The sequence below is a fragment of the Canis lupus genome, chromosome 26, assembly GCF_011100685.1.
Source record: "Canis lupus familiaris isolate Mischka breed German Shepherd chromosome 26, alternate assembly UU_Cfam_GSD_1.0, whole genome shotgun sequence".
NCBI classification, from domain to species: domain Eukaryota; kingdom Metazoa; phylum Chordata; class Mammalia; order Carnivora; family Canidae; genus Canis; species Canis lupus.
In genome coordinates this window covers 24,186,051-24,211,080 of record NC_049247.1, presented here as the reverse complement: position 1 = coordinate 24,211,080, position 25,030 = coordinate 24,186,051, and the positions used below count along the sequence as shown (strand labels likewise).

At 41.5% G+C, this 25,030-nt stretch overlaps 1 protein-coding gene across 7 annotated transcripts in view; it reads right to left on the bottom strand.

Annotated features, from left to right (window-relative positions):
• OSBP2 (oxysterol binding protein 2) overlaps positions 1-25,030 on the bottom strand; it is a 212,183-nt gene that overhangs the window by 136,028 nt on the left and 51,125 nt on the right. For all 7 annotated transcript variants that reach the window (XM_038575656.1, XM_038575658.1, XM_038575654.1 and 4 more), the window contains one exon: positions 7,229-7,437. In XM_038575656.1, the coding sequence (XP_038431584.1) occupies positions 7,229-7,437 (209 nt within the window). The remainder of the gene's footprint in view (positions 1-7,228; positions 7,438-25,030) is intronic.

Below are 25,030 nucleotides of genomic sequence, written 5' to 3'. Positions count from 1 at the left end.
TGGCTTCTTCTACTTAATGTGTTTTCAAGGTTCATCCATGTTGTAGCATGTATTAGTACTTCCATTCCTTTTCGTTGCTCAGTAATATGCTGTTGTATGGATACACTACATCTGTTCATCCATTCATCTGATGATGGACATTTGAGCTATGCTCACCTTTTGGCTCTTGTGGATAGTGGATACTATGAATATTTATGTACAAGTGTTTGTTTGAACATCTGTTATCAATTCTTTGGGGTATATGCCCAGGAGTGAAATTGCTAGGGTCATATGAGTGGTCATATTTTTAACTTAGTGAGAAATTACTAAGACATTTTCCACGGTGGCTGCACCATTTTACACTCTTACTGGCAATGTTTGAGGGTTCTAATCTTCTATGTCCCTGTCAATGCTTACTTTCCATTGTTGCTGGGTTTTGGTCTTTGTTTTGATAATATCCATCCTAATGGGTGTGAAGTTTTATCTCATGTTCTGTCATTTTCTTAATGACTAACAATGTTGATTATCTTTCATGTGTTTATTAGCCATTTGTAAATCTTTGAAGAGATGTCTATTCAAGTACTCTGTCCATTAATATCATGCATTCTAGACTCATCAAAAACATGTCTTACAAATATTCTCTCCAATTCTGTGGGTTGTCTTTTCCCTTTCTTTTTTTTTTAATGAATTTTTAAAAGACTTTATTTATTTATTTATTTATTTATTTATTTATTTATTTATTTATTTATTTTTGAGAGATATAGAGAAAGAGAGAGAGAAAGAAAGAGAGAGAGGCAGAGACACAGGCAGAGGGAGAAGCAGGCTCCAAGCAGGGAGCCCAACGTGGGACTCAATCCCAAGTCTCCAGGATCATGCCCTGGGCTGAAGGCAGTGCTAAACCGCTGAGCCACCAGGGCTGCCTTCCCTTTCTTTCTTTCTTTCTTTCTTTCTTTTTTTTTTTTTTTTAAGATTTTATTCATTTATTCATGAGAGACATGCAGAGAGAGGCAGAGACATAGGCAGAGGGAGAAGCAGGCTCCCTCTGGGGAACCCAATGCATCAGGGTATTGAACCCGATGGGACTCAATACCAGGACCCCAGGATCACAACCTGAGTAGAAGGCAGATAGATGCTCAAACATTGAGCCACCCAGATACCCCATCTTTTCCCTTTCTCAATAAGCATCCTTAGATGCACAAAAGTTTTAAATTTCAATAAAGTAATTTACATATATATATATATATATATATATATATATATATATATATATTTTGTCTTTGGCTGCTTGTGTTTTTGGTGTTATATCTAAAAAACCATTGCCAAACCCAAGGTCACAAAGATTTACTCCTTTTTTTCCCCCTTAAAGTATTATGGTTTTAACCCTTATATTTTTAGGTCTTTAATGCATTTGAGTTTTTGTACATGGTGTGAGGTAGAAGTCCAACTTCATTCTTTTATATGTGAACACCCAGTCATCTCAGCATCATTTGTCGAAGAGACTATCTTTCCCCATTGAGTGACCTTGGTATCCTTGTTGAAAATCCATTGCCCATAGATTATGTTTATTTCTATACTCTCAGTTTTATTTCATTGATCTGTATGTCTATCCTCAGTCCAGTACCACACTGTTTTGATTGTTGTAGGTTTTTCCTTAAAGATTTATTTATTTTAGAGAAAGTACACTGAGGGGAGAGCAGAGGGAGAGGGAGAAAAACTCAAGCAGACTCTGTGCTGAGCTTGGAGCCTGATGCAGGGCTCGATCTCATGACCCTGAGATCATGATCAGAGACAAAACCAAGAGTTGGATGAACCACCCAGGCATCTGTTGATAGTTGCAGCTTTATAGTAAGTTTTAAAATTAGAGTTTTCTAACTTTGTTTTCATTTTCAAGGTTGTTTTGGCTATTTTGGGTTCCCTGGAATGATTTTTTTTTTTACTTCTAAGAAAAAAAGACCATTGGAATTTGGTATGGATCATACTGTATCTATACATTGCTTTGGGCAGCATTACCATCTTAATAATATTAAGTCTTCCAATCCATGAACACAAATGTCTTTCCATTTACTTAGGTCTTCTTTAACTTCATTCAGTAATTTTTTTTTCAGTTTTCAGTGAAGATTTCATGTCCTTGGTTAAATTTATTCCTCAGTATTTTATTATTTGTGATTATATTTAAACGGAATTGTTTTCTTCACTTCTTTTTTGGATTCTTCATTGTGAGTACAGAGAAATACCAGTGAGGGTTGTTGATCTTGTGCTGTGCAGCTTTGCTGAATTTGTTTATTAGCTTTAATAGTTTTTTTTTGTGTGTGTATTCTTAGAGATTTTCCATATATAGGATTTTGTCATCCTCTAACAGGAAATTTTACTTCTTCCCTTCCAATTTTTCCTTTTGTTTCCTTTTCTTGTCTAGAACTTCCAGTATAGTATAGAATATCCATGGTGAAAATAGACATCCTTGTCTTGTTTCTGATCTTAGGGGAAAACTCTCAGTTTTGTTCTTTTTTTCTTTTTCTTTTTTTTTTTTTTTTTACCATTGAATATGAGGTTAGCTGTGGGGTTTTTCATAAATGTCTTTTATCACGTTGAGGAAGTTACACTTTAGTCTGAGTTTGCTGATGTTTTTATCATGAAAGGGTGTTGGATTTTGTCCTTTTTCTGCATCAGTTGAGATGATCATGTGAGGTTTTTTTTTCCCTTCAATCAATGTAGTCTAATATACTGATTGGTTTCTTACTTTGAACTGCCCTTGCATTCCTGGGATAAATCCCACTTGGTCATGGTGTATAATCCTTTTGATATGCTGTTGGATTTTGTTTGCTGATATTGTGTTGAGGAGTTTTACATCTATATTCATAAGAGATAATGGCCTATAGTCTTTTTTTATTTTCCCCCTGTGATGTCTTTGTTTGGCTTTGGTACAGGGCCAGACTCCCAGAGTAAGTTAGAAAGTGTTTCCCTCCTCTTCATATTTTGGAACAGTTTGAGAAGGATTGGCATTAATTCTTCTTTAAATGTTTAGTAGAGGGGCACCTGGATGGCTCAGTGGTTGAGCGTCTGCCTTTGGCTCAGGTTGTGATCCTGGGGTCCTGGGATCAAGTCCCACATCAGGCTTCCCGCAGGGAGTCTGCTTTCCTCTCTGCCCATGTCTCTGCCTCTTTCTGTGTCTCTCATGAATAAATAAATAAAAATCTTTTTAAAATGTTTAGTAGAATTCACCAGTGAAACTATCTGGTCCTGGACTTATCCTTGTTGGGAGATTTTTTAGGACTGATTCAATCTCTTTACTTATTATTTTCTATTTCTTCTTTAGTCAGTTTTGGTAATTTGTGTGTCTAGGAATTTGTCCATTTTATCTACGATGTCTAATTTGTTAGCATAAAATAGTTCATAGTATTGTTTTATAATCCTTTTTTATTTCTGTAGGATCAGTAGTAGTGTCCTCATTTTCATTTCTGATTTTAGTAATTGGAGTCTTCTCTCTTTTTTTTCCTAATCAGTCTGGTAGAAGGTCTGCCAATGTTGTTGATTGTTTCAAAGAACCAACTTTTTTGGTTTCACTGATTTTTCTCTATTATTTTTCTATTCTCTATTTCATTTATCTCAACTCTATATTTATTGTTTCCTTTCTTCTGCTAGCTTTGGTTTAGTTTAGTCTCCTTAATCTAGTTTCTTAAGATGTAAGGTTTGGCTATTGAGATTTTGTCTTTTTATTTTTTTTAAACATTTTTAAAATTTATTTATGATAGTCATACAGAGAGAGAGAGAGGCAGAGACACAACAGGCAGAGGGAGAAGCAGGCTCCATGCACCGGGAGCCTGACGTGGGATTCGATCCCGGGTCTCCAGGATCGCGCCCTGGGCCAAAGGCAGGTGCCAAACCGCTGTGCCACCCAGGGATCCCCAGAGATTTTGTCTTTTTAAATGTATATTTTATAGGTATAAATTTCTCTCTGAACACTGCTCTTGCTGTATCCTATAAGTTTTGGTATGTTGTATTTTCATTTTCATTAAACTCAAAGTATTTTCTAATTTCCATTATGATTTTATATTTGAACCATGGGTCATTCAAGAGTGTTTTAATTTATACATATTGGTGAATTTTCTAGTGTTTCTTCTGTAATTGATTCCTAGCTTCATTTCACTGTAGTGAAATGAAAAAAAAAATACTTTTTGTGAAAACCTCACATGAAAAAAGATACTTTGTGTGATTTATGTGGCCTAACAGCGTATCATGGAGAATTTTCCACATGCATTTAAGAACAATGTATGTGGGGATGCCTGGGTGGCTCAGCAGTTGAGCATCTGCCTTTGGCTCAGGGCATGATCCCGGGGTCCCAGGATCGAGTCTCACATCAGGCTCCCTGCATGGAGCCTGCTTCTTCCTCTGCCTATGTCTCTGCCTCTCTCTGTATGTGTTTGTCTCTCATGAATAGATAAATAAAATCTTTTTTTTAAAAAAAGGAGAATGTATGTGTTCCACTGATGTTGGGTGAGTGTTCTGTATATGTCTGTTTTTTTTTAATATTTTATTTATTTATTCATGAGAGACACAGAGAGAGAGAGGGGCAGAAACATAGGCAGAGGGAGAAGCAGGCTCCATGCAGGGAGCCCGATGTGGGACTCAATCCCAGGACCCCAGGATCACATCCTGGGCTGAAGGCAGGCGCTAAACCACTGAGCCACCCAGGCGTCCCTGTATATGTCTGTTAAGTCTAGTTGATTTATAGCACCCAAGAGTTTAAGCAGTGCCAGTATATGATTAAATTCCCATTTTTTAACATGTCATTCTGCCTGTGGTTTGGAGAAGTGACTTCACAGGAAGAGAGTGAGGAGGTTGTTGCAGATGTCCTGGTAAGAGGAGATGGTGTCTGGACTGGTGGGAGGCAGAAAAGCTGGGGAGTAGCAGATGTTTTCAAGAAGTAGGTAGAGGTAGGAAGTAGGCTTTTTGCTAGAAGATACTTGGTCCACAGTCTAAGAAGGAACAGATAGGCCCCAGGATGACGTGCAGGGGGTCTTTCTGGAGTACTGTCTGTGCCCTTGACCTACCTTGGTCACTATCAGCCAGAGTCAGAGAACTACACCAGGCTATCTTCCTTCATTCAGGGTTGCCTGAAACTTACTCCATGTGAAACGTTGCAAACCACAACTCTCCAACAACAGCCTGAGAACAGTGGGAGAAGGGTGTTGCCTTGCAGAGAATGCTACCACAAGAAGAACTATTTTTCAAGAAACAATCAGCCTTTCTATAAAAGCACAGTATCTTCCTGAAGGCTTCTCTTTCACACACATTAGTTCATTTATATTTCAAAATACTCAAAGGAGAGGAATCCTACCATTTCTCATCAACATATAGCAAGTACTACCTTGAATTGTACCTGAATGTTTATCCTGTGTCCTTACCAAGCTAACCCTGGGGAACACAAGACATGTGCTGTGTCTCCAGCCCCTGAAAATGCCAAGGGGTATGAAATGAAGCAAGGTGAGCCTGAGGCAACTTCTTTAGGGGTCCCAACCTCCCCTAGGGGAAGTCCAGGCTGAGCAATTCCTAGCACTGCCCAGCTGAGTTAATATTCACCGCAGAGGTTTCCATAGACCTCCAAACAGAAAGCACAGACTCTACTGGGGGTTTCACCATACCCCATGCCTGAAATGACCCCAACATCCTCCTTCAGTAGGAAATGGTGTGGTATCCTAGGGACCCCTTGCCAAGCTCAGCATCACTGTTGACACACCAGAGTCACACAAGTGCTGACCCCAAGGAAGAGTCACAAGGGGGAGGAGGGCAGGGCGATCCATGCTCCAAATGTGTGAGACCAAAAAAGAAGATCAGACTATATTCAATGACCTTCAGTGTGCACTGAGAAGCTACTGCTGAGTGAGACCCCAACACAATCCGACTAGGGATGGGGTTTGGCGGTTGATATCATAGCACCCCTCATCCTGCTTTGTGCTAGAGCTCCTTCCATGGGATTCACTGTCTCCCCAACCAGACTGTGTGCTAATCCTGGAGAGCAGAGGCTGTGAGAATACCTGGAGCCCTACCTTCCTAAAAGAACCCCACATGGGTCTGAGGAAACACACACCATTTTGTGTTAACCTCAGAAGAATCACAGCTTCTCAATCTGTCCTCCCTGTGTGTGTGTGGACCTAGTTTTCACCCATCAGAAACATTTGCTATCCCTCTGGGTGGACAAGGCTGTGGGAGGCAGGCATTCTCACACACTGCTACAGGCATCTGGTAGTACAACCCCTTTGGAGGACAGCTTGACAATCTCTCAGAATTACAAATGAACACACTCCTGTTAACCCAGCAATCCTGCCTTCTGGACTATATACTTCATTTATATTTCTGCAAAATTGAAATGAAATACAAGGTTACTCATTTCAACACAGTGTGTCATAGCAAAATAAACAATCTAAATGTTCATCAACAGGCTTTGAGTTAAATAAACTATGATACATCCATACAACAAAGTGCTATACTGTTGTAAAAACAAGGAGGAAACTTTCATGTACTGATAGGGAAAAAAATTCCAAGATATATTGTTAAATGGAAAGAAAGCAAGGTGGAACACTGCATTTATTTTAAAATAAGTACCAATTTTAATATATACGTAAAAGACACAAGGTAGCTCTGGTTGCTTCTAGGAGGGATGACAGGGTGGGTGGCTGGGAATGAGAGTCCAGGGCAGGCGTCACTGCATGTGCTTTGGAAACTGCTGCTTTATGAATCATATTAAGATATTACATATTAAGAAAATAACTGTATTAAAGTAAATAATTAAATGTCTTGCTCAGGATATCAGAGCTGGCCTTCCACCTCAACAAAGGCAGCAGCTCTGGCTTTTCAATTTCCAAAATAGGCCTGGGAGAAAGTCTGGTCCCAGGCACAGGTGTATAATCCTGGACTCCCACCCCTGCTGCTGCCTCTGGGTCTCACCCACTGCAGCATCTGAAGGGTCTGCTGAAGTCCAGAAACCAGACTTGTCCAAAGAGAGACACACACGGTCCTGCTCACTGAAAATATTTCTATCCCCAGAACTGCCAGCCAACCTTGACTACCTAAGCCTCTCACTGCTGAGGATACATGGAGCTGGGTGGGACGGGTGAACACATACCTCCACCTTCCAGGGTTGGTCTGGACTAGCCCGGGTCTCCTGGTCACCAACACCCCCAAACGCTTTCAATTCCCATTTTCTCCAGAACCATGACACTGCATGTATACCCGCTCACCAAGTGCTCACTACCTGAGTGGCTGCTCATCATGCGGACAGCCTTGGCCTTGGCCAGCTCCAGGGCGGTGATCCACTGTTGCCGCTCCACCTCCGAGCTGGCCTTGAGGTGGTAGGTCCTTGCCCCACTGGTCAGCACGATACCACAAGAGTCCTCCGTGTCAAAGTGCGCAGTGGACAGGTTGATGGTGCCACGGCAGGTGTGGGCCATTTCACCCTGATTTCTGTAGGATGTAAGAGAAAGTATGAGGTGAGGCTCCCAAACTCAATAGCTCTGACTAAAGAAAGCCTCAAGGCAAATCCTCAGAGTCTCAGACCCTTCAAGCTTGGAGAGACCCTGAAATGAAAGAAGGCAATGGCTGGGCTAACACAGTGTGAACTCATGACAGACACTGACCCTTTGCCAGTTACAAGATTATGGAGCTAACAGTACCAAAGTAAGGGGAAGCAGAGGTGACTGAGTGTGGGCCATTTCCAGCTCTGATCAATGTTTGAAAACGGAGACTGGATCTACTTAACTCCCTCCTTCACACACTCAAAGGAAATTGAGAACCCTCACAACATACCAAATCTCCTTCCATAGACTGTGTTGGAAAAGGAAGAGCCACTGGTCAGTATGTAACACTGCCAGTGACAGGAGCTCATTTGGCAATTCTGCTGTCTTTTGATGCTCCTTTATTTCTCCTAGCTCTTCCTCATCTGTTATCTTCTTGATTCTTCTAGAAGTTCTATTTTTTAAATATTTGCTTGTTTGTTTCTAGAGAGAGCGAGCAAGAGCACACAGGTGAGCAGGGGGAGTGGCAGAGGGAGAAGGAGAAGAGAATCTCAAGCAGACTCCCCACTGAGCATAGAGTCCAATGCAGGGCTCGATGTAGGGCTTGATCTCACAACCCTGAGATTATGACCTGAGCCAAAATCAAGAGTCAGATACTTAACTCACTGAGGCACCCTTCTTCTACCAGTTCTAAAGTCAAATGACTTGACAATAAGACATTCAGCTTTCATGTGAACAGTAGCCTCCTTTTCCGATTCTCTTCTGCTGTGGTTACATTCCTTAGAGAAGATGACATAGTTTATACCCGAGGAGAGGTCCAATTCATAGACGCTGACATATTCCACTTGAAGGAGACTCCTAATTTACAAAACTGGCAAAGTTGGGCATGCCTGTTGGAGGCTTTACCTTTTAGATCAAAGGATTTTTAGGCTAGAGACCGTTCAGGTATTTTATTATTATTATTATTCATGGGAGGCACAGAGAGAGAGAGAGAGAGAGAGAGAGAGAGAGAGGGGCAGAGACACAGGCAGAGGGAGAAGCAGGCTCCATGCAGGGAGCCCGACGTGGGACTTGATCCTGGGTCTCCAGGATCACGCCCTGGGCTGAAGGAGGCGCTAAACTGCTGAGCCACCGGGGCTGCCCTAGACTGTTCAGGTATTAACATTATAGTAATTATCCAAAAATGCCACTCTGGCTCAGCTGAAAAAGGAGGGGAGGATGACTGTTCTAGACAGAGGGAACCGAAGTGGCAAAGACCATGAGGCTAGGTGGAGTATATAGCTTTCAAAGAACAGGAAAAAGTTCCATGTGGCTGAAGCATTGAGAACAACAGAGTGAAGGAGAAAAAGATACAGCTAGAAAATTGTATAGGAACCAAATGTAATGCCTTGCAGATTATGCTAAAGATTTAGACTTTTTTTTTCTTTTTTTTTAATTTTTTTTTTTTTTTTTTACTTATGATAGTCACACAGAGAGAGAGGCAGAGACACAGGCAGAGAGAGAAACAGGCTCCATGCACCGGGAGCCCGACGTGGGATTCGATCCCGGGTCTCCAGGATCGCGCCCTGGGCCAAAGGCAGGCGCCAAACCGCTGCGCCACCCAGGGACCCCCTACTTTTTTTTCTTTTTAAAGATTTTATTTATTCATGAGAGACACGGGGGGGAGGGGCAGAGACACAGGCAGAGGGAGAAGGAGGCTCCATGCAGGGAGCCTTAAGTGGACCTCCATCCCAGGTCTCCAGGATCACACCCTGGGCTGAAGGTGGCGCTAAACTGCTGAACCCTAAATATTTAGACTTATCTCAAACAAAAACAGTGGGCCTCCTGGGCCTAACGTCAAGAAAGAAGCAGGGGTGGCCAAGAATTATAGAAATTCCTATAGAAAATAGGGAAGAGAAGTACTTGGGGTGAGATGGGGATATGGAAGCCTGGCCACTGTATGGTATTAGGGTTGGGCTGGAAGTTACCCAATGGCTATTGCATTGGATTACAATCCATTGACTAAATAAATATCCCTGTGTCCATAGTCAAAGGGATAAATAAATCAGGGAGAAGGGACAGATCTTTCTTAATGAACATAAATGTGATCATAGAAATAGAAAATCATTGAATGCAATGTGGGATTCTGGATTGGATTATAAAAGTTTTTAAAAAGACATTAAAGAAAAACTTGTGAAATATGAATAAAGTTGGAGGTTTAGTTAATAGTATCTTACAACACTAATTTTCCACTTTTGATAATTGTACTTTGCTGAGATAAGATGTTAACATTTGGGGAAGCTAGATGAAGGGCATGTGAGAACTCTCTGTACCTGCAACTCTTCTATAAGTCTGTTATTTCTTTTTTCTATTCTTTTCTTTTTTTCTTCTTTTTGTTAGTAGATAACCCATTTATTATAAAAGTACACAACTCAGGAACAGTCAGATGGAAGAGATACATAGGATAAGGTTTAGGGAAAGGATATGGAGTTTCCATCATCTCTGAGTGTGCCATGTCCCCAAATCTCCACATGTTCACCTACCTGGAAACTCTCCAAGCTGCAGTCTAAGTTACTTCAAAATTAAAAATAATCTTTTTTAGGGGAACCTGGGTGGTTCAGTGGCTGAGTGTCTGCCTTTGGCTCAGGTCATTATCCTGGAGTCCTGGGATCGAGTCTCTCACTGGGCTCCTGCATGGAGCCTACTTCTCCCTCTGCCTATGTCTCTGCCTCTCTTTCTGTGTCTCTCATGAATAAATAAAAAAATCTTTTTAAAAAATAATAATCTTTTTTAATGCTGCCATCACACTCTGCCCAGGGCTACAGCTGATATGAAATCTTGTGTCCAGAACCTGAACTCACTTGCCATCAGGCTCAGTGACAGAGTTGGAGATATTCCCAATGTCACTGAAGGACAGAAGCCCTAACTCAGCCCCCATCATAAAGCTTGGTTCTGGACAAGGCTCTCCACAGAGTGAGGTAAAGGCACTCTAAAAATCACTAGAAAAAGAGGAGTAGAGTGGTGGGTAAGGCTCAGAGAGGGAGGGAGGATCTCCCAGTGAAGATAAACTGAAAACCAAAACTCAAACCTAAGAAGAAAATTAATGCTAACAAAGAAAACAACAAAGTCAAATGCTCAGCAGATGAATCACTTCAGACAAAATGGATCAGAATAATATTTTTAAATGAACATAAATAGGCTTAATATTATTAAAGATGAAGGAAAAACATCAATAAAGAGCAATTATTTGTGAAACAAAAGCTGGTAGGGATGCCTGGGTAGCTCAATGGTTGAGAGTCTGCCTTTGGCTCAGGGTGTGATCCCCAAGTCCTGGGGTTGAGTCCCACACTGGGCTTCCTGCATGGAGCCTGCTTCTCCCTTTACCTATGTCTCTGCCTTTCTCTCTGTGTCTCTAATGAATAAAGAAATAAAATCTAAAAAAAAAAAAAAACCTGGTAAAAATGAAACAAGAACAGGTAGGTATGAAAAGTAACCAGAGAATTTCAGCAAATGAAAATATAGTAGATGACTTGAGATTAATTTTTCAGTTTTTGTTCTGTATCAGAAGAAATTATATAGGGGCACATATGAATTTAGGAATTAAAGACCCATTAAAATCATTAAATACATTTGCTTGTCTTAGAATTTAACTATGTTCTTTTTTCTTTCATTTAGATGTTTTGTGGTTAGTCCCTGCTCCACCAGTAGCCAAAGTGATATTTTTTTTGTTCTGTTATTCAGTTTTTTAAAATTTCAATGCCTTCAAAGTAAGTTCCAAAAGTATCTAAAATTCAGGACATTTCCTAAAATTCTGGTTGTTTTTTGGCACCTACCCATGTTGTATATAAGAGTTTTTGTTTCTCCCATTGTGCGTCCTGGCTAATGCAACCCTTCTATGAGAGCTGACCCTTCCAGGGCCACCCAACATCCCAGATAGTGGAAAAGTTAAAGCCCCACTCATAGAAAACTGTGTACTTGGGTCTGTAAGTTGCAGTGGCAACTCCTGTCCTACCTTCCCTGGATGGGAACTTTAGAAGTGTAAAGCAACCCAGAACCATCTATTCTCATCAATCCCTGGGCACCTTCAGTGCCTCAAGACAAACTAGGCTATGTCCTAGGGCCTGCCAGTTATGTCAGAGCTCATATCCAGCACACATGATCATTTATCTTCTGCCAGTTTTTAAAAGAAACATGTTTTGTGGCATTACTTTACATTTGGTGGATATTTTAAGTATTTAGAACAAGACAAAATATGGAACACCTTGTAAACTTAACCATAAGAGAGCTTACCATAACTAATACCCTTCTAAGTGAATCACACTGACTCTCAGCCAAATAACATTCAGCAGTTCTGATGGCCAATGTCCTTGCCAGAGATGAGACCATGATACCAGTTATCAGAACTTAGAAGCCTGTAATAGTGAAATAGCACGTCCTAAACACTAACTAAGCTGTAATAGTTAATGTAGCACTTTGGCTAGTGACTAACCCACCTGTATTGGGTACAAAACTTGTACACCAGAGTCCCCTCACCACCTCCTCTATTATCTCTCTTGGAACCCCATTTGGCTTGAGTCGCTCCTCCATTTCTGGGCTTGGCAGGGACGCTGAATCTCAGAGTATGAGATCTGGCTTCCCGATTGCCCATCGAGAGACCAGATTTTTGTAACCCACTAATGTGAAAAGGTTAACACCTCACAGGCTGAACAATGACCAGTGGGAAGTGGGAAATAGATGGGAAGCAGGCAGGTAAATACTCCTCACTTTTCCCCTCGGTGGACTTTCCTAAAGTATGTTTTATCTTTGCAAACCTTCTGGAGAAGTCCATGAGCCTAGAGAACATGAGTAGTCTATGACCCTTGAGTTTGCTGTGAAGTGTTAGCCACCTCAATAAAGTTTCACATTACTTTGGATCTTTGCCTTGCCTTTCTTTAGGTTTTGGCCTCCACATCACCAACGCTCATCTTGCTGAGTGTCCAGCTTGCCAGCAGGAGGGATTGACACAAAACCTCCATGGCATGACCCCCTCCTTGGGGAGAACAAGATAGCCACCAACTAGATCAGATCACTTTCACCTTGTGTGTGTGGACGGGGCAGGGGTCGGGTATTGAGTGATTTTTCCTTACTGGAATCCATGTGTTTTCTGGTAATGGTGTTGCCTTCAGCAGCACTATGGTCCGGTTATTGAATCCTCATTCACTGGCCTGGATTCTTATATGACACAGCCTCAAAGTCACCATTTCAACTGAGAAAGTGAAACAATGACTCCTGACTGGAGTTCACTGATCTCACTGTGAACCCTATTGTCACTCAGGAGCAGCCAACCTGACAGAAGAATGGAATGGCCTATTGAAGGCTCAGCTTGGGAGCACCTGGGTGGCTCAGTGGTTGAGGATTTACCTTTGACTCAGGTGATTCCGGGGGAATCGAGTTCTGTATCAGGCTCTCCACAGGAAGCCTGCTTCTCCCTCTGCCTATGTCTTTGCCTTTCTCTGTGTGTCTCTCATGAATAAATAAATAAAATCTTATAAAAAGAAAAAAAAAAGAAGGCTCAGCTGGGGCATCTACTGAGGAGATGTCTTATGGGATTGACCATCTAACCTCCAGGATGAAGCATATGCCTTGAACTGACAGCTGATATCTGGTGCTGTGTCCTATATAATTACAGAAGATGTGTCCCCGTGAGCCCTGCTCACCATTACTCATAGTGACACCTTGCAAAGTTAGTGCTTCCTATCAGCTGGGCTCAGCTGGTTTAGAGGTTCTGCTTCCAGGAAAAGGGGAAGCACAACACAATAAGGCATGCATTAAATCAGAAGCTGATGATGCCCTCTGGCCACTTTCTGCCCCTTGTAACAGCGACCAACAGACCAAGAAGAGAATAACAATACTGCTGGGGTTACTGATGCTAACCACCATGAAGAGTTAGGTTAGTAGCACATATGGGGATGGGAGGGGAATGCCTGGAATTGATCTGAGGGGAGTCCCTGAGGACTTTCTTAACACTTCCATGTCTGGCAGTGGCTATTAATAGGCAAGGCAACAAGGAAGTTGCCAGAGTGCTAGTAGAGAGCAAAGAGGATCTAGAACAGGTGGTGGAGGAGGAAGATAATGAATATCCATTACAGTGTCAGGACAGACAGGACAGCAGTGAATGAGCTTGTGTCGTGGCCTTCTTGCTTCCCTCTGCCAGGTAACCCCAGCAGGCCACCAGGAAGGGGCATCTGTAACTGCTCAGATTTGCACCTCCCCTCCCAGGGAAGGGGTAAAGATGTCTTCATTCTCTTAGGAGAATGGGGGTTCCCACATTGTAGTAGGAGAGCTGACACCATGGGAGGGCATGAGTGGACCTGAGTAGCACAAGGTGTGGAGCGTATTGGACACAAACCTTTGTGCACCTTCTCAGGTTCCCTTGGCCACCTCCTTCCCTGTCTCTCTCTGTCGCTACCTCAACCTTGCCTGATTGTCCCTCTACTTCTGGACTTTTGTGAAATGTTTTGTAGGAAACAGAAGGTGGAAGCAAAAGGGGCGCAGATCAATTCCCCCTCCACTCTTTCTTCTGCAGACTGCTCAGAGGTATGTTTTCTCCTTGCATATCTTCTGGAGATGTCCCTATGGCAGGCCTCCTGTATCTCTCTGCAGCTCACCTGTCCACTTCCCATTTCTACCTCTCCCCCCTGGGATTGCGCCTTGTACATAAAGTGTCAGATCTTGGGTGCCTGGGTGGCTCAACTGGTTAAGTGATCAGCTCTTGCCTTCAACTCAGGTCATAATCTCATGGGTGGTGGGATCAAGCCCCTCATCAGGCTCTGAACCCAGAGGGGAGTCTGCCTGGGGATTCTCTCCCTCTGCCCCTCCCCCTACTCGTGCTCTCTCATTCCCTCTCTCTCTAAGGTAAAAAATCAATCTTAAAAAAAAGAAAGAAAACACAAAGTGTCAGCTCTTTAATCCTTGCCTTGGTCTATGTTTTCTAGAACCTTCATAAAAAATAGGCAAATAATAATAATAATAATAATAATAATAATAATAATAACTGACAAGCAGCAAATTCAGATCAAGATCCACAGAAAGACAAAGGCTACTAATTTAGAGCAAAGCACTTAGCCTTGTGTGTGACTTTCATTCAATGCTAGCTCAAGCTGAGTCTGATTCATTAGCAAAGTCTGCTCCAATCTTCCAAACCCAAATTCAGTAGTACTTCCTATGGGTCACTATATATAGGAATTGTGCTAGAAATTGGAGAGGGGGTAAATATAAAGATAAATAAAACACATTTTCTGGTCTCAAAGAACATTCCATTTTGTGAAAGAGACAGGCCTGTAAATGGCAAGCTACTATTTTAATAGGCAGAGGAAAATAAATTCAAAATGGAGTATTCACTTTAGGAAAATTCATTGAGTTGTATACTTATAATTACCTACTTTTCTCCATGTATGTTACACACATATAGTATATTGTGTGTTACAGATACAACCGTTGTCAAAAAAAAGTTTTATTTTATTTTTTTTAAATTCATGAGAGACAGAGAAGAGGCAGAGACACAGGCAGAGGGAGAAGCAGGCTCCCTGTAGGGACTCGATCCCAGGACCCCAGGATCATGACCCGAGCCAAAGGCAGCTGCTCAACCACTGAGCTACCCAAGCATCCCAAAAGTTTGTTTCAAAAACAAACTAAAAATGGAAGAATAGGTTGCCGGTGGTGGGAGCTCAGAAAACAGAACGACCCCTTCTGTCCTAGGGGGATCAAGAAGGTACACTGGAACAGAATTTCAAACAATGAGGGGACTCTGCCCAGGCAAAGGCTAGGAGGAGGGTCAGACCAACCCAGAACAGTGATGTGGGTGGAGGGTGTGGCTCTAGGAAAGTTTCAGGATCCAAGGCAGCCAAAGAAGTCCAGACATGGCCTGGCTTGATAATGGGTATTATGAGTTAAACTCTATTGACCAGGAAGATATGTTGAAATTCTAATCCTCAGTACCTGCAAATGTGACCTTATTTGGAAATATGGTCTTTGAGGTTATAATCAGGTTAAGATGAAGTAATTAGGGTAGGCCCTAATCCAGTATGACTGGTGTCCCTATAAGAGGAGGAAGAAAAACACAGACACAAGGCAGCAGAGATGGGAGTGATGTATCTACAAGCCAAGGAACACCAAGGATTACTGGCAAACATCAGAAGCTAGCCAGGCCTGGAACAGAACCTCCCCTAGAGGCTTCAGAGAGAGTGTAACTCTGCTAATCCCTTGATTTTGGACTTCTAGCCTCCAGGACTGTGAGACAATAAATTTCTGCTGTATTAAGTCACCCAGTTTATGGTGCATTATCACAGTATCCCTAGGACACTAAACATGATGGCTGAACAGATAGATGAGCACAGGAATGGCCTTCTAGAAGCTGCCATGTCTGGCAGCTGGTTTATTCCTACGTATCAATCATGGGACTGCATTTCAACTCTCCATCCAGTCCCTACCTAGAACAGTCTGTCACCACAGCACCCATATCACTCCTCTTTTTTTTTTTTTTTAAGATTTTATTTATTTATTCATGAGAGAGAGAGAGAGAGAGGCAGAGAGAGAAGTAGGCTCCATGCAGGGAGCCCGACGTGGGACTTGATCCAGGGTCTCCAGGATCACGCCCAGGGCGAAAGGCAGGCGCCCAACCGCTGAGCCACCCAGGGATTCCCCATATCGCTCCTCTTGTTCCTAGAGCAGCTCTGTCCCAGAACTACCCATTGCAGTTCAGAGCTTTTCCATTTTCCTATACCACTGAGGCTGGAGCACCCAAAATGGCCTTCAGCAAAGATTCCAAGGTTCAGGTTTCACCAATGACATGCATTAACACAAGATTTAAATGTAGAAGTAAGTTAAGAGGGAAGTGAGCAGAAGAAAAGTTATCCATTGTGGTGTCAGGGACTCTGACAGAGGGAGCAGGCTTTTTAGCCATCGGCTTCCCAATTCTGTGGCTCCCTACAGCAGCATCTGCTGCCTCCAGCAGAGCTAGTGAGAGTCTGAGGACCTACAATGCTCCTTTCAGCTAGCAGCTGCTCCTCCAGCCTTCCCAGGGACTAGGAAGCTACCTCACTCCTGACAGCACAGCCTTTAGGCTAACACTAGCCAGAGTCATTTCTGGTATGCTCAGCTGAGTTCTGGCCAAGGCACCTTCCCAGAGGCTACATCATCTCAGAATGAATACCCGTGACTGCAATCAAGATTGCAGATCTTGTGATGTGTGCTGATATGTGCTGCCTGAGATCTCTGGCAACCAAGGCACACACAGGCCAATTCTATGCATTTGCAGAGGGTTTTGTTTTGTTTTGTTTTGCAGAGGTTTTAAAATCTGGATCTAGAGATGCAAAATGGATAGCCAAAAACCCAATTTAAACATAGGCAAAAGATTTGAACAGATACTTCACAAAAGACGATCTCCAAGTGGCTAAATGAACATATGAAAAAGTGTTCAACTTCATCAGTGATCAGTAAACATATGTATGCATCATGATCCAACAGTTCCACTCCTATGGACTTCCCCATTAGGGACGTATGTATACTTGTGGTTATTAAAAGACATGTCCTGGAATGTCTGCAGTACTCTTCCTAAAAGCCCAAAACTGTACCAACCCGTATATCCATCATGGATATGGATATAGATATTCAATGGATAAACAACTGGTGGCTTATCCATGTGATGACTTATCCAAATGGCGGAGTGTTATACAGCAATGCAAATAAATGCATAAGAACATACACAAACAAGCTGGAAGAACCTTACAAATACAATGCTGAGCAGAAGAAGCCAGACACAAAGAAAATGTATTGTGAGACTCTACTTAGAGAGAAAATACAGTAACAGGCAAAACTGAGCTTTGTGATAAGAAATCAAGGCAGCAGTTGTCTGTGGGAAGCAATGACTGGAGGGGACAAGTGGGAGGCTCCTGGGAGTGGGGAATGGTCATGTTTTACTTCTTCTCTTTACAGGAGAATCGGCTATTCACTGTGTTCATTTTGGGAACATCCCCTGTACACTTACCTGCCACTTGTCTCTATGCATATCCAACTTCATTAAAACTTAACATTAAAAAGAACAGGGATGGAGGATTCTTTCATGGCAGTAGAGGCAGCAGTGACTCTGCTGAAGCAATGAATCAAAGTTCTCAAGGGCAGCAGAGGTAGCAGAACCCCAGGAGCATCAACATCCAGTGCCCAGGTGGCAATGTCCTCTCCAGGACATGACTTTGGTCTGCCAAAAGTGGCTGCCCAGCCTGCCTTGTTCTTGCCCCCCTCTGACAGCTCTGTCCTATTGCCTTTTCAGAAATCCTATGAGCTCCTATACATCCTTTTTTGCTTAAAATATCCAGAGCTGGGTTTCTATTGTTCTTGACTGAGAACCTGCTAGTACAGGTGGACAGTGGCCACAGAAGGGATATGAGAGGGTAGTGAAGAGAGTCATACAAGAGACATAGGCAGGAGAAACAGTAGATTTTGGTTCTTGTACCTCTCCGGACACAAGGATGTTGTTAGGACCTGTCCAGGTCTAAGTAACAAAGCTCAAGCTATTCGTTCTATCTACCACATCCTGAGGGCTTACCTTAGAAGTGTCTCACATAGATTAGCCACTTAAGATATGATAGGAAAGGCAGGAATGTTACCTTTCTGGAATGTTACCTTCCAGATGCAGAGGCTGAAAGGCTTGGCTATGTGGGCAGCTCACTGCAGGTCCCACAGAGGACCAAGCCACTAGAGCCAGGCCCATCCATCCACCTGCAGCCCTGTCTCTTACCCACGGGAGTGCATGGACACGTCCCCACGCTTCATTTCTATTTTCAAAAGTCATCAGAGCTGGGATCCCTGGGTGGCGCAGCGGTTTAGCGCCTGCCTTTGGCCCAGGGCGTGATCCTGGAGACCCGGGATCGAATCCCACGTTGGGCTCCCGGTGCAGGGAGCCTGCTTCTCCCTCTGCCTATGTCTCTGCCTCTCTCTCTCTCTCTGTGTGACTATCATAAAAAAAAAAAAAAGTCATCAGAGCTGGTTAAATAGCACCATCCAGAAAATGCTCAATATGGCAACCGTCAGAAGTGGCCAATCGAACAGAAGCATCTACTGCATGGATGAGACTATCACCACGAGACCTGACACTGTTTCACTTGGCTTCTGGCCTCATTCTTTTCCATTTAAAGCTTCCCTTGAGAAATGTGAAATAATTGTTCCTGCAAATTCTATAGGAAGGACATTTCTAATGCAGTTTTTTTAATAAAAAAGGAGACTTGGGAGCATTCTCCAAATACTGAAACTCACATCACTACATGTTTACACAAATAGATGGTGACAGAGAGCAATTTATAAAAGGCCAGCACATTTCTCCATACAACTTACATCTAGATAGTACTTCACTTTCCACAGGAGACTGTCACCAACACGATTCCTTCAATCCTCATAAGAACCCATAAAGTGGGCAAATATTTAAGCAAATGTTGATTTGCTTAGCAAATATTTATCAAGTATATTCCAAATGGCAGGCACCTGCAGGAGGGAATTAGCCTCATTTTACAATCAAGAAAGGAGAAGAGGCCAGGAAAAGGTAAATCATGTCCAGGAAAAGGTAAATCATGTGCCCTCATCCATAAAACTGGTAAACAATAAAGCCAACTGGAACTGGGTATCTCTGCCACCAACACAGGGCTCTTTCCATGGAGAATCCTAAGGTATCCATCCAGGAAATGCTTTATTCTGGTCATTACTTCTGTTTGTCGCTTGCAAGTGAAAACATAAGTTCCATGAGACAGAACTGGCCTATCTTGTCCTTACCTGGCTCAGAGCTGATGCATGGTGAGAACTCAGAGGTGGTGGGCTGGCTGCGAGAATTCATGCATGAGTGTTACACAAGCAGGGAGACAAACCCAGGGAGATGATCCAGCCCCAGCGCCACCTGAAGCCCTGCCAACCTCACACATTTAAGGTGGAACAGCAGGATAACAACACCTCACCCTTCCACATCACTCACTGAAAATTAACAAGACTCTTTTTGTGGTTCCACCAAAATGTCAAAATACCATGTACCACCCATCAATGACTAAGGTGGTTCCTAAGATTCTTAAATGGAAACCCTGTCACAGAATATTAGACAAATGCTTTAGATCTCATATTTAGACTAAAATGCCTCATCAGGTAGAAAATGGATGAACACGTCACTTTTGCTGCCAATGCAGTAACAATAAGCCACAACGTTTTTCCAAGTTATTTACCCTTTTAAATTGTGAGGCTGGTCAGGCGAAAGCTGACCTGGACTTCACTGAAAAGAATGTCAAGTCCTCTCCAGCTTGCCTCCTCAATCTCCTTCAAAGCCACCCTCTACACTGCAGCTGTTCCGCTCAGCCCTGCACTAGGCCATGGTTATCCCTCACTCAGACACACCCATAGTCTCCTCATCAGCCTCTGCCACTCCCCTGTGGCAGAGCTACCTTTTTCTAAAACTTCATTCTGAATCTGTCAATATACTGCGTTAAACCCTTCGACAACTCTCCTATTCCTTCAGGACTAGGAGTCAAAGTCCTTGCTCCTGAATATGACTTACCAGCTCTTCCTGAATAGAAATCTACTGTTTCTCCTGCCTGTGTCTCTTGTAAGACTCTCTTCACTGCCCTCTCTGCCCTCTGACATCCCTTCTGTGGCCACTGTCCACCTGTACTAGCAGGTTCTCAATCAAGAACAATAGAAACCCAGCTCTGGATATTTTAAGCAAAAAAGGTTATATAGGAGCTCATAGGATTTCTGAAAAGGCAGGAGGATAGAGGTGTCAGAGGGGGACGAGAACAAGGCAGGCTGGACAGCCACTTTTGGCAGACCAAAGTCATGTCCTGGAGAGGACATTGCCACCTGGGCACTGGATGTTGATGCTCCCAGGGCTCTGCTACCTCTGCTGCCCTTGAGAACTAGTCATTGCTGCCTCTACTGCCATGAAAGAATCCCCCATCCCTGTTCTTTTAAATGTTAAGTTTTAACGCACTTTGATATATAAAGTGGCACAACATTTTTCAAAGGCTGAAAGGAAAGAAGTGCCAACCCAGAATTCAGTGAAAATACCCTCTAGGAATGATGGAAAAGGACATTCTGAAATGAAGGAAAACAAAGAGAACTTGTCACCAGCATATCTACCTTAAAACAATGGCAAAAGAAAGATTCTCTAAAAAGAAAGGAAATGATAAAAAGAAAGAATCTTAGAACATCAGGAAGGAAGAAAGAACATTAAACAAATTTATGGCTTAAGACAATAGATATTCCTTCTCTTGAGTTTTCTAAATTATATTTGATGGTTGAAGCAAAAATTTAAACACTGTATGATGTGGTATGATGTGGTTCTACATGTATGTAGAAGAATATTTAAGACTACTAGACTATAAATGGGGGCAGGTAAAGGAACTTAGAGGGAAGTAAATTTTCTATACTTCATTGAAACTGGTTAAATGACATCAGCAGATCTGATAAGTTATGTATATATAATGTAATATATGAAGAATCACTAAAAATGTTATCCAAAGAGATACTCAAAGCACTGTAGAATTAAATACAGTCATCATATGACCCAGATTCCACTCCCAGATATATAACTGAGAGAAATGAAAATATATGTCCCCACAAAAACTTGTACACAAACTTTTACAACAGTATTACACATAAAAGGTGGAAATAATCCACATATCCATAGGTAGATGAATGAACCCCCAAAATAGTATATTATACAATGGAATCATTCCTACACTGGAATATTATTTAGCCATAAAAGGAACAAAGTACTGGTCTATGCTACAACTTGGATAAACCTTGAATACTATGCTAAGTGAAAGAAGCCAGTCACAAAAGTCCACATACCATATGACTTCATTCATACAAAAGCCCATGCTAGGGAAACATATAGAGGCAGAAAGTATATGAGTGGTTGCTTAGGGCTAGGGGAAGATTTGGAGGGAGAGGGATGGGCAGAGTAGTGATAGCTAAAGGATATGGGGTTTCCTTTGGAGGTAATGAAAATGTTATAAAATTGACTGTGATGGTTGCACATATCTGTGAATATATTAAAAACCATTAGTTGTATACTTTAAGTGGGTTATTTGCACAGTATGTAGATCATATCTTAAAGGTCAGAACAAGAATAACAACTGCAATACATTGAAAGGCTTCAAGTCAAGAAATGTATAATTATACTAAAAAATAAGTCATTAGTAACCCTGGAGAGATACTAAAAGTCCAACTCATTTGTCTGATAACTGGTGAATAAAGGAAAGCATAGAACATTTTCCCTACCATTTATATTTTAGCAAAACTATTGGGTAACCAAATGGTTAGATGAGGGGAAATTTCTCTTTATAGAATTATTTTCACTAATAACTACAAAAGGAATGATAGAATATCATTTTGTAGCCTGTACTGAACTAATGGGTCTAGGAAATTGTCCACGGTAGCTGCTAGTGTGTGTGTGTGTGTGTGTGTGTGTGTGTGCAAGAGAGAGAGAGAGAGAATCAGAAAACATGCATACCCTTTCAATATACCTATGAATCATTTTGCCAATATAACTGAATCTTACTCTGAATCTCTAGCTGTCAGTTTATAGGAAATAAAGGAAATAGAAGAGTATCATAAGCAACATTATGGAGATGTAATCAGCGAATTCCAGTCTGTGGCAAACTACAGAACAAATGACCTAGTTTCTTCAACCAATAAATTGCAAAAGGAAAAAAAGGGAGAAAGAGAATCTGTAAATCAAAAGAGACGGGGGAGTTCCTTCCCCTTTTCCAGGCAGTGCTCAGCCATGGGGACTCAGCACAACCAGCAGCATCAGGGCAGCCAGGCCTTGAGGCAAAGAGGTATGGCTGGCATCAAAGATGAGCAACACTAAGGTCAAGAAAATTCAGTGAGCATGACTGGGTGTGAAGGAACAGACGGAACTTGGTCAGCATGGCTGAGAGAGTAGTTTCATACCTGAAATTGAGCAAATATTTAAATATATTGAGGATAGTGGGAGCCAGAGCTCTTTTTGTCAGAGTTTGAAGTAGGAAAAATGGAAGGAGAGAGTGAGAAAAAAACTATCTCTATCCACCGAGAGAGCCAGAAGCAATGATGTCCCAGTGACAATGAGTATACCCAGCATCCAGAACTGGGCTTCTAGATATCATTTTCCACTAAAAGGGATGGGGTTCATTAGAGAAATGCACATTCCAGTATAAGACAAACCAAGAATATTTTGTTGTGGGCTGACTGGGTGGCTCAGCGATTGAGCATCTGCCTTCGGCTCACAGGATCCAGCATGGAGTCCTGCATTGGGCTCCCTGCGGGCAGCCTGCTTCTCCCTCTGCCTATGTCTCTGCCTCTTTCTCTGTGTGTCTCTCATGAATAAATAAATGAATCTTTTAAAAAAAGAATATCTTGTTGTGCCAAAAGTAAGGAAATGTTCAGAGTGATGGGTAATGTCAAAAGTATACAGGAGCCAATTTAAAACGACTCCTCCTACCCAAAGCTGGGAAAATTTGAGTAGCAATATAAATGAGAGTTACTGTTAATAACCCACTGGATGAGACAAAAATCTATGAGGTCATATTGATATGAATAGATGAACAGATAATTAAATAAAAAGCTCCTTTTATAGTACAATGCCTTCTGATAAATGTGAAAGGAATGGTGTAAAAAGAAATATCGCCAACTGGCAACTATCAAAACAATAACTTATTTGATTCAGCCAAGAATAACCAAAAGGTACTAAAAACCAGTGGGATTTGTTAAAGAATTGTGTTTTACCTAGCCTCAAAGTGTCTCCCCATAAAATACATTCTAATTTAATTATTAATTAATTATCACATTAGTTATATTCTAGTTTTATTCTGGGGTTATTCCAAGTATCTAAATTATAATTTAATTCTAATCAATTATTTGCTGGTTCTAATTAATTGTTTATAATTCCAATTAATTATTAATTCTGATTACTTACTTATTAATTCATTGGTTCTGATCAATTACTTATTAATAATTATAAGTCAACTTTACAGTGGAGAAATCTGGCAATAAACACCATCTTAATCAAATGATAAAAGTTACACCACTACTAGCAAGACTAATCAACATCCTGTGCCTCCTGATACGATGCACTGTGAAGGACATGGTAGTATATCCTGCAGTATTCCTGCCACAAATGTAGGACCTGAATCTAAACATAAGGGAACACTAGGCAATCCTAAACTGAGGCACAATCCACAAAGTAACTGGCATATATTTATCAAAAATTTCCAGGTCATAAAAAACAAGGAAAAATGGGGGAACTGTTCCAGACTGAAACTAAAGTGGTAAGACAACCAAATGCGATCAACAATCCTGAATTGGCTCTTGTACCTCTAAAGGACATAATTGAGACAACTGGAAAAATCTGGATGGCATCCATGGATTAGATGATAGTATTTTTTTAAAAGATTTTATTTATTTATTTATGAGAAACACAGAGACAGAGGGAGAAGCAGACTCCCTGTAAGGAGCCTAATGTGGGATCACGCCCTGAGCTGAAGGTAGATGCTCAACCACTGAGCCACCCAGGCATCCCTAGATGATAGCATTGTATCAATGTTTACACTGCGGATATAGGAGAATGCCCTTGTTTTAAGGAATACACACTGAAGCACTAAGTGTAATAGGCATTATGTCTGAAACTTACTCTTAAAATCTTAAGAAATAAGATGTATAAATATGACATAGAGAATGTAGAGCATAGTAACAATTGGGGGATCTGAGAGTACATGGGTACATAGGAGCTATTTGTGCTATTCTTGAAATTTTCCTCTAAGTTTGAAATTATTTCAAAACAAAAAGTTTATTTTAAAAAATCCAGGGAGGGCAGCCTGGGTGGCTCAGCGGTTTAAGCGCCTGCCTTCCACCCAGGGCGTGATCCTGGAGTCCCAAGAACGAGTTCCACGTCAGACTCCCTGCATGGAGCCTGCCCCTCCTTCTGCCTGTGTCTCTGCCTCTCTCTCTCTCTCTCTATTATGAATAAATAAAAATAAAAATCTTAAAAAAAATAAGAAAATAAAAAAATAAAAAATCCTGGGAGAAATATCAATAATTGCAATGAATGGATCTTATTTGGATCCTGATTTCTAGAAACTGTAGAAATGATTTTAAATTAATGAGGATATTTTAATATTGACTGGATATCTAATCTTATCAAAGAATCATTGTTAAACTTTTAGGCATATTAATGCCATTTTGATTTTTTTTAAAAAACCTTCATCTCTACAGAGATGCATACTGAAATATTTATAAATATTATTATTAAAATTATTTTTAAACTAATTATTAAAATTAGGTTAAAGATGTCTGGGACTTGCTTCAAATTAAGTGAGGGTGGAGAGGCTATAGACTGACCTAAAGGTAAGACTTGCTCACATTGAGTGATGGGGATATGGGGCTCATTATACCAACATCTCTACTTTTATATGTTTGAAATTCCCCATAATAATAAAAAAAATCCATTGCATTTTAAGTTCTTCACTGTGTGTAGTGATGACCAACAGCAGTCCGAACTACTTTTTTTCTTT